This window comes from Hemitrygon akajei, chromosome 30, assembly GCF_048418815.1.
Source record: "Hemitrygon akajei chromosome 30, sHemAka1.3, whole genome shotgun sequence".
In the NCBI taxonomy this organism is placed as follows: Eukaryota; Metazoa; Chordata; class Chondrichthyes; order Myliobatiformes; family Dasyatidae; genus Hemitrygon; species Hemitrygon akajei.
Window position 1 is genome coordinate 41463723 of NC_133153.1, and position 17568 is coordinate 41481290.

Here is a 17568-nt window from a genome sequence, read left to right on the forward strand (position 1 = left end):
CCTGCTGGTAAACTTCAAACCCTGAGCTAATGAACCGAAGGAACTGGTGGACCTCAAACCTTTGTGCTTGTCTGGTCTACCCTGCCCTGCCCTCCCTTCTGCCCCTGGCACTGCGCACTCTTCTCTTTGCGATAAAGCTGAGAGAGCCTCCTTGTTCCTGGGCTAGTGTTCCTTCCCCCAGAGTAGCTGGAGCTGTTCCCCAGGATGGCTGAGGTTGAGAAGGAATAGGCACACAGACCCAGAGCAACACACAGAAAGTGCCGGAGATCAGGCAGCATCTGTGGAGCGTTTCAGGCCGAGACCCTTCATCTGGGCTGGAAAGAAGAGGTGAGATGCCAGAATGGGAAGTTGGGGGGAGGAGGAGGGATACTAGCTGGCAGATGATAAGTGGAGCTAGGTGAGGGGGAAAGGTGGGTGGGTGTGGGAGGGAGGAGGGATGAAGTGAAGAAGCTGGGAAGTGATAGGTGGAAGAAATGAAGAGCTGAAGAAAACAGAATCTGATTGGAAGGGAAAATGGACCATGTGAGAAAGGGAAGGAGGAGGGCACTAGAGGGAGGTGAGGAGAAGAGAAGGAATTAGAACAGAGGTTCCCAACCTTTTGCATGTCATGAACCCCCTGGGTTAGGGGGGAGGGAGCCAGAATGGGGAATGGAAAAAGAGAGAATGGGGGGAAGAAATTACTGGGTTAGAGAAACCAACGTTCATGCTGTTAGCTTGGAGGCTACCTAGAAGGAGGTGTTGCTCTTCCAACCTGAAGTTGGCCTCGTCATGGCAGTAGACGAGGCCATGGACAGACTTGGTGGAAAAGGAATGGGAAGTAGAAGTAAAATGGGTGACCAATGGGGAAAACCCTTCTTAATCTAGCTCTTCCACCTTCCTTTCCAGCCCTGATAAAAGGTCTTAGTCTGAAATGTCCAGTGTTTATTCCTCTCCGTAGGTGCTGTCTGAGCTGCTGAGTTCCTCCAGTGTTTTGTTTATATTGCTCCGGATTTCCAGCAACGGCTGGGTCTCCTGTGTTTAGATACAGCGCCAGTCCGGGAATTCCGATGGTTTGCATTGTTCCGTCCCGCACCTTCCAGTCCTGCTTCCAGGGATCAAGAGGAACTATCCAACCTCCCAGACCTTCTCCCACCTCTCTCTGTGAATGTGTGTCTTCAGTGGGTTACCGGACCGTGACGTTTAACTGTCTCTTCCTGTTGTTGATCTTGCAGCACTGGCTGGATATCTCCAAGTCCATTATTAAACAAATGAAATGTAAGTTTCCAAGTTATCAGTAGTTTTTCTGGTTAAGATGTCGTATCGTGATTAATTCTAAAGGAAGATTCCATATTTTACCTTTCTCTCTGTGTTTTTACCTTTTCCCGTGTTGTTCCTGTGCTCAGTTGTGGAAGAGCGTACTTCCGATCCTTGGGAGAAAATGAAAGGCATAGACTATTTTCTAAACGTGGAGCAAATTGAGAACTCAGAAGTACACAGGGACTTGGGAGTCTTCGTACAGGATTTGCTAAAGTTTCACTTGCAGGTTGAGTCAGTTGTAAGGAAGGTAGATGCAATGTTGGCGTTCATTTCAAGAGGACTAGAATATAAAAGCAAGGATGTGATGCTGAGGTCGTTATAAGGTATTGGCTAGGCCTCACTTGGAGTACTGTGAGCAGTTCTGGCCCCTTATCTGAGAACGAGTGTGCTGACATTAGAGAGGGTTCAGAGGAGTTTTACGAGAATTATCCTGGCAAAGAAACGATTAACATATGAGCAGAGTTTGGTGGCTCAGGGCCTGTGCTCGCTAGTTTAGAAGAATCTCATTGAAACCTATTGAATATTGAAAGGCCCAGATAGAGTGGATGTGGAGAGGATGTTTCCTGCAGTGGGTGGATCTAGGGCCAATGGGCCCAACCTCAGAATAAAAGGACGTTCCTTTAGAACAGAGATAAGGAGGAATTTCTTTAGCCAGAGGATGTGGAATTCACTGCCAGAGGTGGCTGTGGAGGCCAAGTCACTGAATATATTTAAAGCGGAGATGGATAGGTTCTTGATTAGTAAAGCTGTCAAATGTGATGGGAAGAAGGCAGGAGAGGGAAAATAAATAAGCCATGATGGAATGGCGGAGCGGACTTGATGGACTGAATGTCCTAATTCTGCTCCTGTGTGTTATGGTCTTATGGAGTGCTTGAAGTGAGTACTGTAAGTGATACCACTCAGAAAATAGGCCCTTTGACCCATCACGTTCGTGCCAGCCATTCCATACTAATTTCACCTGGATGGCCATCAGGAAACGCTGAAAGAGTTTGGGTTGGGACGGGTGTTTGGAATCACCGTTTCTTGCTGTGAATACTGAGTGATTGTTTGAATTAGAATTGAGCACAATCGTTGGTTATTATGGCCTGCTGTTTGATGACGTTACCATGACCTCGATGAAGCATCTCTGGCTGTCGAGCAGCCAGAAAATCACTTGACTCTCTCCTCTGTTTGGCAGCTCAGCCTCCGTACATCATGTGCTTCCGCGTCAAGTTTTACCCAACGGACCCTTCCATGCTGAAGGAGGAAATAACCAGGTAGGTGTCAGCCACGGTTACTGGGTTACTGTTGCAGACGTCGTCCTGACGGACAGCGTGGGTTTGGTATGCTCTCCTCAAATCAGTGTGACATTTTCCTGCACGTTGTCTAATGGTGGGTCCTCAGGAGGCTGTAGAGGCCAGTCTGGGAGCCACATATTCTGGTGCAGGGTGGGCAAGAGTGATTGGGGCTTTTGGTTGTTCAGCCTCTCCTTCTCATGTATAATAACCGGAGAGTGAGTGAGTGAGAGAGAGAGTGCATTTCCTCACAAGAACAGCAGCTTCCACTTTGTCCTTAACTTACAAATGGATTCCTGCGACGTTCCTCATTCACAGAGGTTTCAGCTTACGGTGTCATTGTTCGAATCCAACATTCCCACTGTTCTGGATGCACAGCAGACTGCAGATGCTAAAGCGATGAGATAAAGATCAGCTTTATTGCTCAGAATCACTGACGTATGTCGTGACATCTGTTGTTTTCTGCAGCAGTAGTACAGAAAATGACAAAGTTAAAAGATATATATATATTATATAGTATGTATGTGTGTGTGTATATATATATAATGGGTATGTAGTATATATATAAAAAGAGAGCAGAATATTAAGGTAGTGTTCATGGGTTCAATGTCCATTCAGAAATCCGATGGCAGAGGGGAAGAACCTGTTGCTGAATCAGGCTCCTGTACCTCCTCCCTGATGGTAACAGTGAGAAGAGGGCATGTCCTGGCCACGTCCACATGTATATCAAAACATGGTGTGAAATGTGTCGTTTGCATCAACAACCCATACAGTTCGAGGATTGTGCTGTTAGTCTTCAAATGTCTCCACACTTCCAGCACCAACATAGTGTGCTCATAATTTACTAACCCTTACTAAGCTGTTCCTTAAGATTGTCATAGCCAGGGGTGGTAGTGGGGCTAAGTTCCCTTTACCTTTTAAATGACATGTGTCTCAAACAGCCTCTGACAGCCAAGACCAGCTCCAGGCCTTCATGTGTGGCTTAGCTATTAAGCCTAGCGTAACCGTTTCTACTGACAGAAGGGCAAAACAGGTTTCTGGCACCTTAAAACCAGTCGCTTCAGGCAGATGGAGCTGGTCAGCCGTGGTTGGCAGCTCATTTAGGAGAAGAAAAACTCAGATCCAGACCTCCGCTGCCCTGTGGCCGTACCCTCTCATGGGGAAGGCTTCGGGAGTAAACGCCGAGGGAAAAATCCGGAGCTGGAGCCCTGAAGGCAGTCCTATGTTGAGTTGAACCCTGACTGGCAACTCCTGCGATGTTTATCAGACCCATCAACTTCTGCTTTAAATATACTCAATGACTTGGCCTCCTGTTTTAATAGCAGACACAGAGAACGTTCCATTGATCCTGTCTGGGGAGGTTACAAGGTTATAAACTTTGGAAAAGAACTAGGAGATGAAATTTCAAAGACGTGAGAAAATTGAGTGTTAGCTCTAGGAACTTTAATCTTTATATATTCTCCATTGGGATGTGGGGATTAGTGGAAGGCTAGCCTTTTAGTTTAGTGGCTAGCACAACTCTTTACAGCGAGAGTGACACGGTTTCAATTGCCACCACTGTTTATGAGGAGTTTGTACATTCTCCCTGTGACCATGTGGGTTTCCTCCGGGTGCTCTGGTTTCCTACCACAGCCCAAAGTTACGAGGAGAAAGTGGAAGAATGGAGTCGAGAGGGATAATAAATTAGCCTGTGATGAAGAGGCGGAGCAGACTTGATAGGCTGAGTACCCTGGTTCTCCAACACACACAAAATTCTGCAGGAACTCAGCAGGTCAGTCAGCATCTATGGAGAGGAATAAACAGTCGACATTTTGGTTCGAGACCATTCACTAATTCTGTACTATGGTCTAATGGTGTAAAATGTCTGGGTTAGGGTCAGTAGTTGTGGGTATTTTCTGTTGGTACTAGAAGCTCGGTGACACTCGTAGTCCTTCCCCCAGCTCAATCCTCGGTGCTGTATGTTTTGATGTTTTGAAGTACATGTGACAACTAAAACTAACCTTTATCTCCGGTTACCCACAAAGGTCCCGGGTGATGGGACTAGGTTGTTCATGATTCTGCTCCCTGAATCCATCCAGTCGATTCCCTCAGTCTCCTGTCTGCATGCCTTTCTTAAATCTACTCTGGACCCAGTGGCCATTATGGGATGATGGTGAGAGGTCCCATTCCTGTGTTATACACAATCTCCTTCACCTGGGTCTCCTTCCTCCCCAGGTACCTGGTCTTCCTGCAGATAAAGAGAGATCTGTATCACGGCCGTCTGCTGTGCAAGACCTCCGACGCAGCGCTTCTCGCAGCCTACATCCTGCAAGGTAAACACCCCCCCACCCTGGCATTGCCCACCCTCCACACCCCCGTCACAACTGCTGGCACGTGTGCAGTGAAACCTCACCATGGCTTCAGCCGATCGTTTGCTGAGCAATGTCTCACAGTCAGCAGGGGTTGCAGTGGTGGGTCAGGGTTAGAGAGCTGGAGTGTGGGGGGAGATCGAGGTCAGGGTTAGAGGGATCGGTGTGGGGGAGGTCACAGGTCAGGGTTAGAGGGATCGGTGTGGGGGAGGTCACAGGTCAGGGTTAGAGGGATCGGTGTGGGGGAGGTCACAGGTCAGGGTTAGAGGGCTGGAGAGTGGGGGAGGTCACAGGTCAGGGTTAGAAGGGCTGGAGTGTGGGGGAGGTCACAGGTCAGGGTTAGAGGGATTGGTGTGGGGGAGGTCGCAGGTCAGGATTAGAGGGATTGGTGTGGGGGAGATCGAGGTCAGGGTTAGAGGGGTCACAGTTCAGAGCTGGGGAGAGGATGTGAGTGAGGGTGAAGGGCTTGGCGTTAGAGTTGTCAGGAACGGGGTGGGGGTGAGAAGTGGGGGTGGTGGAGGGTTGGGCTCTTTTGACGCCAGAGTAAGGTGCTGACCCTGGTTACCCTTCTGCAGAGCTGCTGAGAGTAAAACTGCTGATGGGTCTCCAGAGCAACCGGTGGCTGGAAATTGCTTTGAGGTGGCTGAGGGTGTTTGCCAGGTGCTATATCAATGCACATTGGTGATTGCATTGGTCCCAGATATGGGAAGTCAAACACAGGCTGGCAAATGGGACAGTGATAATGGCAGTCTGAAATCAGGTGGGGGTGGGGTGCTGACAAAGTCAGGGTAATGGGTGGGGGGGAGGTCAAAGCGATAGGCCAGAGTGAGTGCGGCCTCTCGAAACCTCACTCAACGATTCAAACCCTTTGGACCCTGAAACTGCCCCCCCCCCCCCACCCAGCCCCATCCTGGTGTGTGGACCTCCTCCCTGGGTGGCAGATGGTGTGTGGGTGTACAGTATTAACGCAGTGCATGGGGAGGAACTGTGCTTTAATCCACGGTGTCTTCAGTGTGCGACAGCACCCATGATTCTGGAAGGGAGGGCAGCCATCTGTGGACTGGATACTGTGACCCTGTTGTTCTCTCAGATGAGAATTGTCATTGGTTCCACGGGGACCCTTACTGAGACCGACTGTGTGTGCTGTTGACAGACAGACAGACAGACATACTTTATTGATCCCAAGGGAAATTGGGTTTCATTACAGCCGCATCAAGAATAGTGAAGAAATATAGCAATATAAAAGCATAAATAATTAAATAATAATAAGTTAATCATGCCAAGTGGAAATAAGTCCAGGACCAGCCTATTGGTTCAGGGTGTCTGACACTCCGAGGGAGGAATTGTAAAGTTTGATGGCCACAGGCAGGAATGACTTCCTATGACGCTCAGTGTTGCATCTCAGTGGAATGAGTCTCTGGCTGAATGTACTCCTGTGCCTAACCAGTACATTATGGAGTGAATGGGAGTCATTGTCCAAGATGGCATACAACTTGGACAGCGTCCTCTTTTCAAACACCACCGTCAGAGAGTCCAGTTCCACCCCCACAACATCACTGGCCTTACGAATGAGTTTGTTGATTCTGTTGGTGTCTGCTACCCTCAGCTGCTGCCCCAGCACACAACAGCAAACATGATAGCACTGGCCACCACAGATTTGTAGAACATCCTCAGCATCGTCTGGCAGATGTTAAAGGACCTCAGTCTCCTCAGGAAGTAGAGACGGCTCTGCCCCTTCTTGTAGACAGCCTCAGTGTTCTTTGACCAGTCCAGTTTATTGTCAATTCGTATCCCCAGGTATTTGTAATCCTCCACCATGTCCACACTGACCCCTTGGATGGAAACGGGTCACCGGTGCCTTAGCCCCCCTCAGGTCCACCACCAGCTCCTTAGTCTTTTTCACATTAAGCTGCAGATGATTCTGCCCGCACCACGTGACAAAGTTTCCCACCGTAGCCCTGTACTCAGCCTCATCTCCCTTGCTGATGCATCCAACTATGGCAGAGTCATCAGAAAACTTCTGAAGATGGCAAGACTCTGTGCAGTAGTTGAAGTCCGAGGTGTAGATGGTGAAGAAAAAGGGAGACAGGACAGTCCCCTGTGGAGCCCCAGTGCTGCTGACCACTGTCTGACACACAGTGTTGCAAGCGCACGTACTGTGGTCTGCCAGTCAGGCAATCAATAATCCATGACACCAGGACACCTGCATCACTGTCAGCTTCTCACCCAGCAGAGCAGGGCGGATGGTGTTGAACGCACTGGAGAAGTCAAAAAACATGACCCTCACAGTGCTCGCCCTACCAGCCCTGGTGGTCCGGAGAGGTGGGGGGCGGGGTCTGGAAACCAGCAGGATGCAGGGCTTCTATGAGACGGTCAGAGGGACCTCTCTGTGAGTCTCTTTGTTTCACTCTGCCCTCTTGTCCATGGCTCTTCCTCTCTGGTGAGCTGGTCCACCACACTAATGCATTCACAGCCATTTATCTCACCCGGGTCAGTACAGAGGTTGCTCAGACAAGTCGGAAGACCCAGTCTCTTCCTTCCTGTTTACTAAAAGTTGTTCTCAATTGCAGCTGAAATTGGGGACTATGATCCAGGAAAACATCCCGAAGGATACAGTTCCAAGTTCCAGTTCTTCCCCAAACATTCCGAGAAGCTGGAAAGGAAAATTGCAGAGATCCACAAAACGGAACTGAGGTACGGCGATAAACCGTTTATTATTGTCACATGTAGTGGGGTAAGGCAGAAATGTTGTTTGGCAGGTCAGCCACACGGAGCATTTCACTACAACCGTTCATTGGGGAAAAGCAGTGAGAATGCAGAATAAAGTGTTCAGTTACAGAGAAAGGGCAGTGCAGGCAGGCAGGCAGTTCACAGAATGGATGCAAAGAGCAGCTGCAGTACTTTCACAGAGATTGGCGAGGGTGGGGAGTTGGCAATTGTCAAGTGAAGTGGATTGGTCAGACAACTGGAAATTGAGTACTGGGAATGGGGAAGGGATGGAGATGGGATTGCGGGGAGGTTTGTGAACGGGGGTGGTTTGTGAATGGGGGAGGGTTGTGAACGGAGGAGCGTTGTGGACGGGGGAGGTTTGGGAACGGGAAGGTTGTGAACGGGAAGGGTTGTGAATGAGGGAGGTTTGTGAACGAGGGAGGTTTGGGAACAGGGGAGGGGTTGGGAACATGCAGAGAGGTGGGAATGGTGGGAGGGAGGGAGGGAGGAAGGCTGGTGGCCAGCGTCTCAGTGATGGGTTTCTCTCTTGTCCAATGCAGTGGTCAATCTCCAGACATGGCAGAGCTGAACTTTCTGAAGAAAGCACAGATGCTGGAAACCTACGGAGTCGATCCCCACCCCTGCAAGGTAGGGGCAGTGTATGGGTGTGGAACCTGGAGCCCATGCTGATCTCACTCTCACTGATCCCACGGCATGCAGATATGCTTTAAAACACAGAACAATACAGCACAGTACAGGCCCTTCAGTCCATTTTGTTGTGCCAAAAACTTAACCCACTCCTAGATCAATGTAACCTTAACTCCCACATATCCCTCCATTTTCTGATCATCCACATGTGTATCTCAGAGTCTCTTAAATACCCGTAATCTGTCTGCCTCCACCACCACCCGGGCAGGGCATTCCGCGTACTCACCACCTCGAAACCGACCTCGAACATCCCCCAGATACTTCCCAAATTCACTTTAAAACCATGCCCCCTCATATTATCCATTTCCACCCAGGGAAAAAGTCTCCGGCTGTCCATTCTACTTATGCCTCTTATATACCTCTATCAGGTCAGCTTTCATTTTCCTTCGCTCCAGAGAGAAAAGCCCAGGTTTGCTCAGCCTATCCTCATAAGACATTCTCTCTAGTCCAGGCAGCATCCTGGTAAATCTCCTCTGCACCCTCTCTAAAGCTTCCTCATCCTTATAACAAGGCAACCAGAACTGAACGGAAGGCTCCGTGGGGTTTAACCAGAGTTTTATCGAGCTGCAATATTACCTCACGGCCCTTGAGCTGAAATACCTGACTAACGAAGACCAACACACCATACACCTTCTTGACAATTTGTGCACAACTTTGAGGGATCCATGGACTTGGACCCCAAGATCCCCTGTTTCTCCACACTGTTTTGAATGTTGCTATTGACCACATCTACATGGAGCATTGTCGCAGGAAAGTAGCATCCATCATCAGGGATCCCCACCACCCAGGTCATTCTCTCTTCTCGCTGCTGCCATCAGGAAGGAGGTACAGGAGCCTCAGGACTCACACCACCAGGATCAGGAACAGTTATTACCCCTCAACCATCAGGATCTTGAACCAGAGGGGATGACTTAACTTCACTTGCCCCATTTTTGAAATGTTCCCACAACCTATTGACTCACTTTCAAAGACTCTTTATCTCATGTTCTCAACATTTATTGCTTAGTTATTATTATTTCTTTCTTTCTGTATTTCCACAGTTTGTTGTATTTTGCACTCTGGTTAAACGCCAAAGTTGCTGCAGTCTTTCACTGATTCTGTTGTAGTCATTATTCTGTACATTTTTTGAGTATGCTGCAAGAAAATGAATCTCAGGTTGGTATATGGTGACATATATGCACCTTGATAATAAATTTACTTTGAATATTGCTTTCTGGCATTTGTCCTTCAATGTCCCCCATTTCCCCTTCTACATCTCCACTTGCTTTCCTCCGCTCTCTCTCTGCCTCCCACTCTCTTTGCCTCCACTCCTCCCCTCACTCCATCTCCCACACATGAGAGGGAAGATGTGGGAGCTGGAGTATATTGCAGACAGTGTGGGGTTACCCAGTGCAGAAGGAAGAGGGAGAAGCGGTTTGTTGCTCTGGTGGTGTGAGAGTACAGTATGGTGCGGTGTCTGTGGGGGGGAGCAGGAGATTCTGATATCAGTACTGGCATCGCTGTGGTTACAATAAGTGAGAGCTCAAACTCAAGGCCAATCCTGCTATGTATATTTCACAGACTTGAGAGCCTGTAGGTGCTGGAAATCCTGAGCAACAGGATGTTATGTTTTGTAACTTCAAACATGAAATTAATTCAAAGGAAGTCACGGAGTCTGAAATGCAGTGTAACTTTGTGATGATGTGGGTGTAGCACTAGCTTCCATAGTATCCAGGACATCTTCAACAAGCAATACCTCAAAAAGTCGGCATCTGTCATGGAGGACCCCCACCACCCAGGACACGCCCTCTTCTCATTACTAACATCAGGAAGGAGATACAGGAGCCTGAAGACACATACTCAACAATTCAGGAACAGCTTCTTCCCCTCTGTCAGCCGATTTCTGAAAAGACATTGAACCCATGAACACTACCTGACTATATTTTTATTTCTGTTTTTGCGCTATTAATTTAATTTAACTATTTAATATACTTGCTGTAATTCACAGTGTTTTCAGTTATGCATTGCAATGTACTACTGTTGTAAAGACAACAAATATCTCCACATGTCAGTGATATTAAACCTGATTCTGATTCTTCACTTTAAGTGACGTGCGCATGTATCACGTGATAGCGCAATGACGTATGTAAAATGTATTTTTACAATTAACCCATAAATAGTTATTTAAATGAACAAGAATGCTTAATCAACCAATATATATTTACCAGCAACACACACAAAATACTGGAAGAGCTCAGCAGACAAGATGACTCAAATATTATTGAAATATTAAATACACAAGAGGAACCCCCTTTCTTTCCAGTCCTGATGAAGGTTCTCGGCCTGAAGTGTCAACCGTTTATTCCTCTCCATAGATGCCGGCTGACCTGCTGAGTTCCTCCAGCGTTTTGTGTGTGTTATTCCCTTTTTATATCATTGGTTTTCCCTTGTCACTGGCTTCTTTCTCCCTCAGTGATGGGGCAAGTGAAGTTATCCCCTCTGGTTCAAGAGCCTGATAGTTGAGGGGCAGCAACTGTTCCTGAACCTGGTGGTGTGAGTCCTGAGGCTCCTGTACCTCTTTCCAGATGGCAGCAGTGAGAAGAGAGCATGGCCTGGGTGGTGGAGGTCTCTGATGATGGATGCTGCTTTCCTACGATTACATTTCCTGTAGATGAGCTCAGTTGGGTTGGGAGGGTCATTTCCACTACTTCTTGTAGGATTTTCCATTCAAGAGAAACTTACTTTGAACATTTCTCCACAGGACGTCTCAGGGAATGCGGCATTTTTAGCCTTCACGCCGTCTGGCTTTGTGGTGTTACAAGGAAACAAGAGGATTCATTTCATAAAGTGGTGAGTGAGGACAACCATGGGCCACGACCTGTCCTCTGCCCCTGAAACACACCCCTGTCACCGTCCCAGGACTGAGGCTCCTAGTCAACACTCAATTCAATGAGCTACCCGAGGAAGTGGTTGAGGAGGGTGCGTTAGCAACATTCTAAAAGTACTCACAGGTACACAGATAGGAAAGGTTTTGTGGGATCTGGGGTAACTGCAAGCATGTGGAGACTGTTTAGTCAGGGTTCCTGATACTTCATTAGAAGTTTGAAGAGGTTTGGCATGTCAACAAATACATTCAAAAAATTCTATAGTTGTACCGTGGAGAGCATTCTGACAGACTGCATCACTGTCTGATATGGAGGGGCTACTGCACAGGACCGAAAGAAGGCTGTAAATCTATTCAGCTCTATCTTGGGTACTAGCCTACAAAGTACCCAGTACATCTTCAAGGAGCGGTGTCTCAGAAAGGCAGTGTCCATTATTAAGTGCCCCTTTCTCACTGTTACCATCTGGTAGGAGGTACAGAAGCCTGAAGGCACACACTCAGTGATTCAGGAACAGCTTCTTCCCTTCTGCCATCCAATTCCTAAATGAACATTGAATCTTTGGACACTACCTCACTTTTTAAAAAATATACAGTATTTCTGTTTTTGCACATTTTAAAAAATCTATTCAATATACGTATACTGTAAATGATTTACTTATTATTTTTTCAAACTTTTATTTATTATTATTTTTTCCTCTGTTAGATTATGTATTGTATTGAACTGCTGCTGCTAAGTTAACAAATTTCACGTCACATGCCGGTGATAATAAACCTGATTCTGTATGAGTCGGGTCGAATGTCCTGTCTTTCTGCTATGCTGTAAGAAAAATGCAATCCTTCATAAATCAAAGACACTCAAACCCCTAAGAGTCAGTGAGGTTGATAACTGAAGGAATTACAGTCCCCTGTGAAACCAGTCATTGTTTGCATGTGTCTTGTGGGATCTTTGTGTGTACATTGGCTGCTCTTCTCAGGCGCTTTTAGGGTCCCACATCCGATGGCCCTGAGCTTGTGGAGATTGTTAGGTCATCAGACAATGGGATCAGAATCAGGCCATTTGGTCCCATTGAGTCTGCTGCACTCTTCCATCATGGCTGATTTATTCCCCCATTCTCCTGCCTTCTCCCTGTAACCTTTGAAACCCTGACTGATCAAGAACCTATCCACATCCGCTTTAAATACACCCAATGACTCGGCCTCCACAGCCGTCTGTGGCAATAAATTCTACAGATTCACTACCCTCTGGCTAACGAAATTCCTTCTCGTCTCCATTCCTCCTTGCCGGCTGGCTCCTTGCATGCTTTCCATCCGTGCTGGGTTGAGCGTTGAGCTAGCAACTCGAAAAAAATGGGCGAAATGTTGAAATGGGTTGCTGCCCGAGGTGCCACAAGGTGCAAAGTGGAATAACATCCGTTCCTCCTCAGCTCAATTCCTCCACATCTTAGTTCAAGAAACTAAGAAGTTTGTAGAACAATACAGAGGTAACTGTACCATAATTACTGGAAAATTCACTGAACAATTCCATGTACATAGGTGATGAGATATAAAAATACAAGCAACCACAGGAAAGTTAAACTATAAGAAAAGTAACAATTCTCTGTCGCAGTGCAGCAGCGGTCTCTGGTGTAGTTAAAGCAAAGCCCACAGGGACTTTGACAAGCTGACCCTGGTGCTAATGGTATTTCCTTGCTGTCTTCCAGGACTGAAGTAAGCAAGATGAAGTTTGAAGGAAAGACGTTTAATTTATATGCCACTCAGAAAGAGGTGAGTGCTGACTCTGATGAGATCTCTGGAGCTTGTTCTTACAACCTGACTGCAAAACGTTCACAACTTGACCTCCCCAGATATCCAGAGTACGACACATATTCCAACTGTGGTCAGAAACCAACCAGGTGTGGACAACACACGCAAAGTGCTGAAGGAACTCTGCAGGTCAGGCAACAAGGAAATAAACAGTCGACATTTCAGTCCCGTTGAAGGGTCTGGACCTGAAACGTTGACTGTTTATTTCCCTACAGCCTGACCTGCTGAGTTCCTCCAGTATTTGTGTTACTCCGGACTTCCAGCCTCTGCAAAATCTCTTGTGTCTTGGATGTGGATTTGGGATTTCTGGTGGTTTGTCCATAGGAGGTGGGAGTCACTGGTCAGAACAGCATTCTATAAGACCATAAAACACAGTGGAAGAATTAGGCCATTCAGCCCATTGAGTCTGTGCTGCCATCCCATCATGGCTGATTTATTATCCCTCTCAACCCCATTCTCCAACTTCCTCCCTATAACCTTAGACACCCTTACCAATGAAGAACCTGTCAACCTCAGCTTTAAATATACCCAGTGACCTGACCTCCACAGCTGTCTGTGGCAATGAATTCACAGATTCACCACCCTCTGGCTAAAGAAATTACTCCCCATCTCTATTCTAAAGGGACGTCCCTCTTTGTGAGGCTGTGCTCTCGGGACCTAGACTCCCGCACTATTCCAACTATTGGAAACATCCTGTCCCCGTCACCCTATCTAGGCCTTTCAATCGCCCACCAGGCAGGCACGAGCCATCTCCGTGACCCTGGGGCCAGAGAGCTCCATCGCTGCCCTCAGATTCACCCCTGACCGTCAGTAACACTGCGCCGTTCCCAGGTGGAGCAGACAGACACTAGCGGCTGGCACACCAGCTTCCACTCACAGAAGGGACGTTCCATGGCTGACCAGCACTCTGCAAGCCCTTGGCACTTTTGCTGACTTCCTCTGGAGGTGACTCAGACAGCCACCTTCTGCACCAGGTCACCTTTGTACAGGATCTGGGATCGTACTAACCCTAGCCACCTCCATTAGAGAACATGTCTTATGAGGATAGGTTGAGTGAGCTACAGCTTTTCTCTAAGGAGGATGCGAGGTGACCTGATAGAGGTGTACAAGTTGATGGGAGGCATAGTCTGAGTGGACAGCCGGAGACTTTTTGCCAGGGTGGAAATGGCTAATATAAGGGGCCATAATTTAAAGGTGATTGAAGGAAAGTATAGGGTTGTGGGTGCATGGAACACACTGCCGAAGGTGGTGGTAGAGGCAGATACATTAGGGACATTCATGGCGAGATCAGCCTGTGAGATAATGAGGCTGATTTCTGACTCAGTCCCTCATGGGGACTGCGTCTGCCCACTGCTTCTTCCGCTTCGCGGTCAGCAACTCTGTGGGTCTCTCCCCAACACGAGTGGGGGGGGGGGGGTGGTTGTGAGTTTGAAACCTCCAATTGTAACCACTGTGTGATTTATCTTCACATCAGGAATCGAAGATCATTCTGACCTACTTCGCCCCAACTCCTGAGGCTTGTAAACACCTGTGGAAGTGCGGAGTGGAAAATCAAGCCTTTTACAAGTGAGTGCGTTTACTTAGTGAGATGCTCAAATTCAGCCTTGTTCATTCATCAGCTGGACATCGAAACGTGCAGTGAACTGCAACCGACACCACCTACGGACGGGCTGGGGGCAGCCTACGAGTGTCGCCACACATTGCATACCCACAATGTTCAGCAGAACACTAACAACAACAGCGAGACGAGCCCTTTTCTTTCCTCCCTCCCACCCACTCATATAAACAATCATCCAACCCCAGGGCCTCCAGCCTCCAGTGCAACTCACAGACCCAGGACTTTGGTCGTCAGTCCTCAGCTTTCAGCCTTCTAATTGATCTTAGGGCTTCGATCATCCGTATTGAACCCGTCGCCAGGCTTCGAACTCTGGGTTTGCCGATAGTGGGACCCCAAACTCGGGACTCGCTGACTCGTGTATCTAGGGGGTCACTATCCCTCATGTCTCCTGCCCGCACTGACCTCTGATTCCCCAATGTTCAAAGCTGAGACAGACCCTTTGGCCCCTTCGTACTGTGCCCCACTCCTCCACCTCTTCCCATCTTCCTCCATGAGACGATGTGACCACATGGATGTTGGGAGATGGAGTGGCCGTTCGGACTCTGCTCTGGTTATAATATCAACGTCATCTTCCTGCTGACTGAGCGACTTCTGCCACTGTGAAGATATACAGAACGTGCTGTCGTCCTTGTGGAAGAGAAGGGAAGGAACTTCACCCCGTCTGTCATAAACAATGAGCCCTGGAGCTCAATTCTCATGTGGGGGGAAACATCTCCCCCATACCACTGGATCCTGACACTTTTGCGATCCATGGTTCTTCAGAAGTCAAGAATGAGGCTTAAAACCTGTTTCCAATCATTTTATACAGTGTTACCAGAGCAGAGGAGAGGAAGAAGTATAGTGAGAGATAGAAGAAAGAGAAAGACTTACCAATTGTCTCATACCAGACAACTGATAACAGGATTCCAGTGATCATAGTCAACCAATCAGATAGCCAGATTCAGATAATATGATAACCACCACCACCACTGAAGTAAAGAAGGTTCCAGAAAAATGCAGCGGCAAGTGTAACCACTGGCAAACCCGCTGTGTGTGGTCGATTATGCAAAAACACAGGAAAGTCAAACTACAGGCAAAATAACAAATCGACAACCCAATCCAACAGCACCCATCTTGTCAAGACCATCTTTGACTTCCTAAATGCCCACTCCTCCAGCATCTCAATGAGCTGTATGGAAGGGTAACCCAGGTCCTTCTGAGTATCAATGTCTCTGAAAACAGCCTTTCTTTTCATTTACCAGAACCCCATGTTTTTATAACTCTGCTCTGTCCATAAGACCATTAGGCATAGGAGCAGAATTAGGCCACTCAGCCCATAGAGTCTGCTCTGCCATTCCATCAAGGCTGACTTATCCCTCTCAACCCCATAACCTTTGACACCCTGACTAATCAAGAAGCAATCAACCTCTATTTTAAATACAACCAATGACTTGGATTTCACAGCTGTCTGTGACAATGAATTCCACCAATTCATCCCTCTCCATCTAAAGAAATACCTTCTCATCTCGGTTCTAAATGGACATCCCTCTATTTTGAAGCTGTGTCCTCTGGTCCTAGACTCCCCCACCATAGGAAACATCCTCTCCATCTAGGCCTTTCAGTATTTGATAGGTTTCAATGAGATCACCCTTCATCCTGGTAAATGAGACTGTGGTTCGGTAGCATAGTGGTTAGCACAATGCTTTACGATATAGACAACCCGGGTTCAATTCCCACTGCTGCCTGTAAGGAACATGTACGTTCTCCCCATAACTGCATGGGCGTTCTCTGGGTGCTCCGGTTTCCTCCCATGGTCCAAAGACATGGTAGGTTAATTGGCCATTGCAAATTGTCCCGTGATTAGGCTCTGATTAACTCGGGAACGCGGGGCAGCGTGGCTCACAGGGCCAGAAGGACCTATTCCACGTGGCATCTCGATTAATCAATCAATCAGTAAATAAATCGGAGAGATCTGCAACATAATAAGCTGAAAATCCTCTAAACTCCGGGTGGCAGACCTGGGGGCCCTGAGTATTTGCCTTTTTCAGGCTTACCCTCCTCATCAGAAATCATTATTTACTCATTTGAACTGGACCTTTGTAGACCCTTTTTTGTGTTTATGAAGACAATTTCTTTCATGCCTCTGCCAGTTCCCAGTTTTCCACTATAATTTCTTCTGCCTCTATCTGTAAGAGATGCTCACTTACCCCCCCCCACTAGTCTTTTCCTTTTTACATGCTCATAAAATTCCTACTGCCCATTTTTATGTTTTTCACTCATTTGCTCTCGTATCTGTCGATCCTTGGTGAATTCAGAAATGCCTCCAATCCTTGGATTTCCTGCCTCACCTACTGGCCCTTATACTCAATACCATCGTCAAGTTCAACGCCAAGCAAGGTTCAAGTTCATGTTAATTGTCACCTGACTGTACATACATACAGCCAAATGAAACAACGTTCCTCCGGTGCACAGACCATCTATTACACTCTGCACATAAAGCAAAATATTATCAGAAATAAGTTAATAATTGAAAATGCATGTGGTGCACAGCACATGTAAACAGTAAACAGCTCGCTGTCCTAGTGACGAGAGCTCAATAGTGGGGGGGGGGGGGGGGGGGGAGGGGAGGTGTTCATTTGCCTCACAGCCTGAGGGAAGAGGCTGTTTCCCAGTCCGGCAGCCCTAGTCCTGGTGCTCCTGTTCCTCCGTCCTGGTGGTAGTGGGTCAGAGAGATTGTTGGATGGGAGGTAGAGATCCTCAACAATGTGTCAAGCCCTTTGTATTCAATGCTCCCGGTAAATGTCACAAATAGAGGGGGGCTGCAGGAGACCCGGGTGGTCCGATGCTTTCCCACACAATGATGCAATCGTACTGCTGTACTCCATGGTTGGTACTTTTCCCAGTGAGTTTTTCTGCTGTCAAGGAATATTTATGTATCACACATCATTATTAAATCCTTGAAGGCCTGCA

The 17568-nt window shown here is 47.6% G+C and overlaps 1 protein-coding gene across 4 annotated transcripts in view; it reads left to right on the top strand.

The window, feature by feature from the left end:
• Positions 1 to 17568, top strand: part of frmd5a (FERM domain containing 5a) — a 168609-nt gene that overhangs the window by 126890 nt on the left and 24151 nt on the right. For all 4 annotated transcript variants that reach the window (XM_073032696.1, XM_073032695.1, XM_073032693.1 and 1 more), the window contains exons 3-10: positions 1212 to 1254; positions 2474 to 2552; positions 4785 to 4882; positions 7489 to 7612; positions 8188 to 8275; positions 11076 to 11164; positions 12899 to 12962; positions 14476 to 14567. In XM_073032696.1, coding sequence (XP_072888797.1) covers positions 1212 to 1254; positions 2474 to 2552; positions 4785 to 4882; positions 7489 to 7612; positions 8188 to 8275; positions 11076 to 11164; positions 12899 to 12962; positions 14476 to 14567 — 677 coding nt within the window. The remainder of the gene's footprint in view (positions 1 to 1211; positions 1255 to 2473; positions 2553 to 4784; positions 4883 to 7488; positions 7613 to 8187; positions 8276 to 11075; positions 11165 to 12898; positions 12963 to 14475; positions 14568 to 17568) is intronic.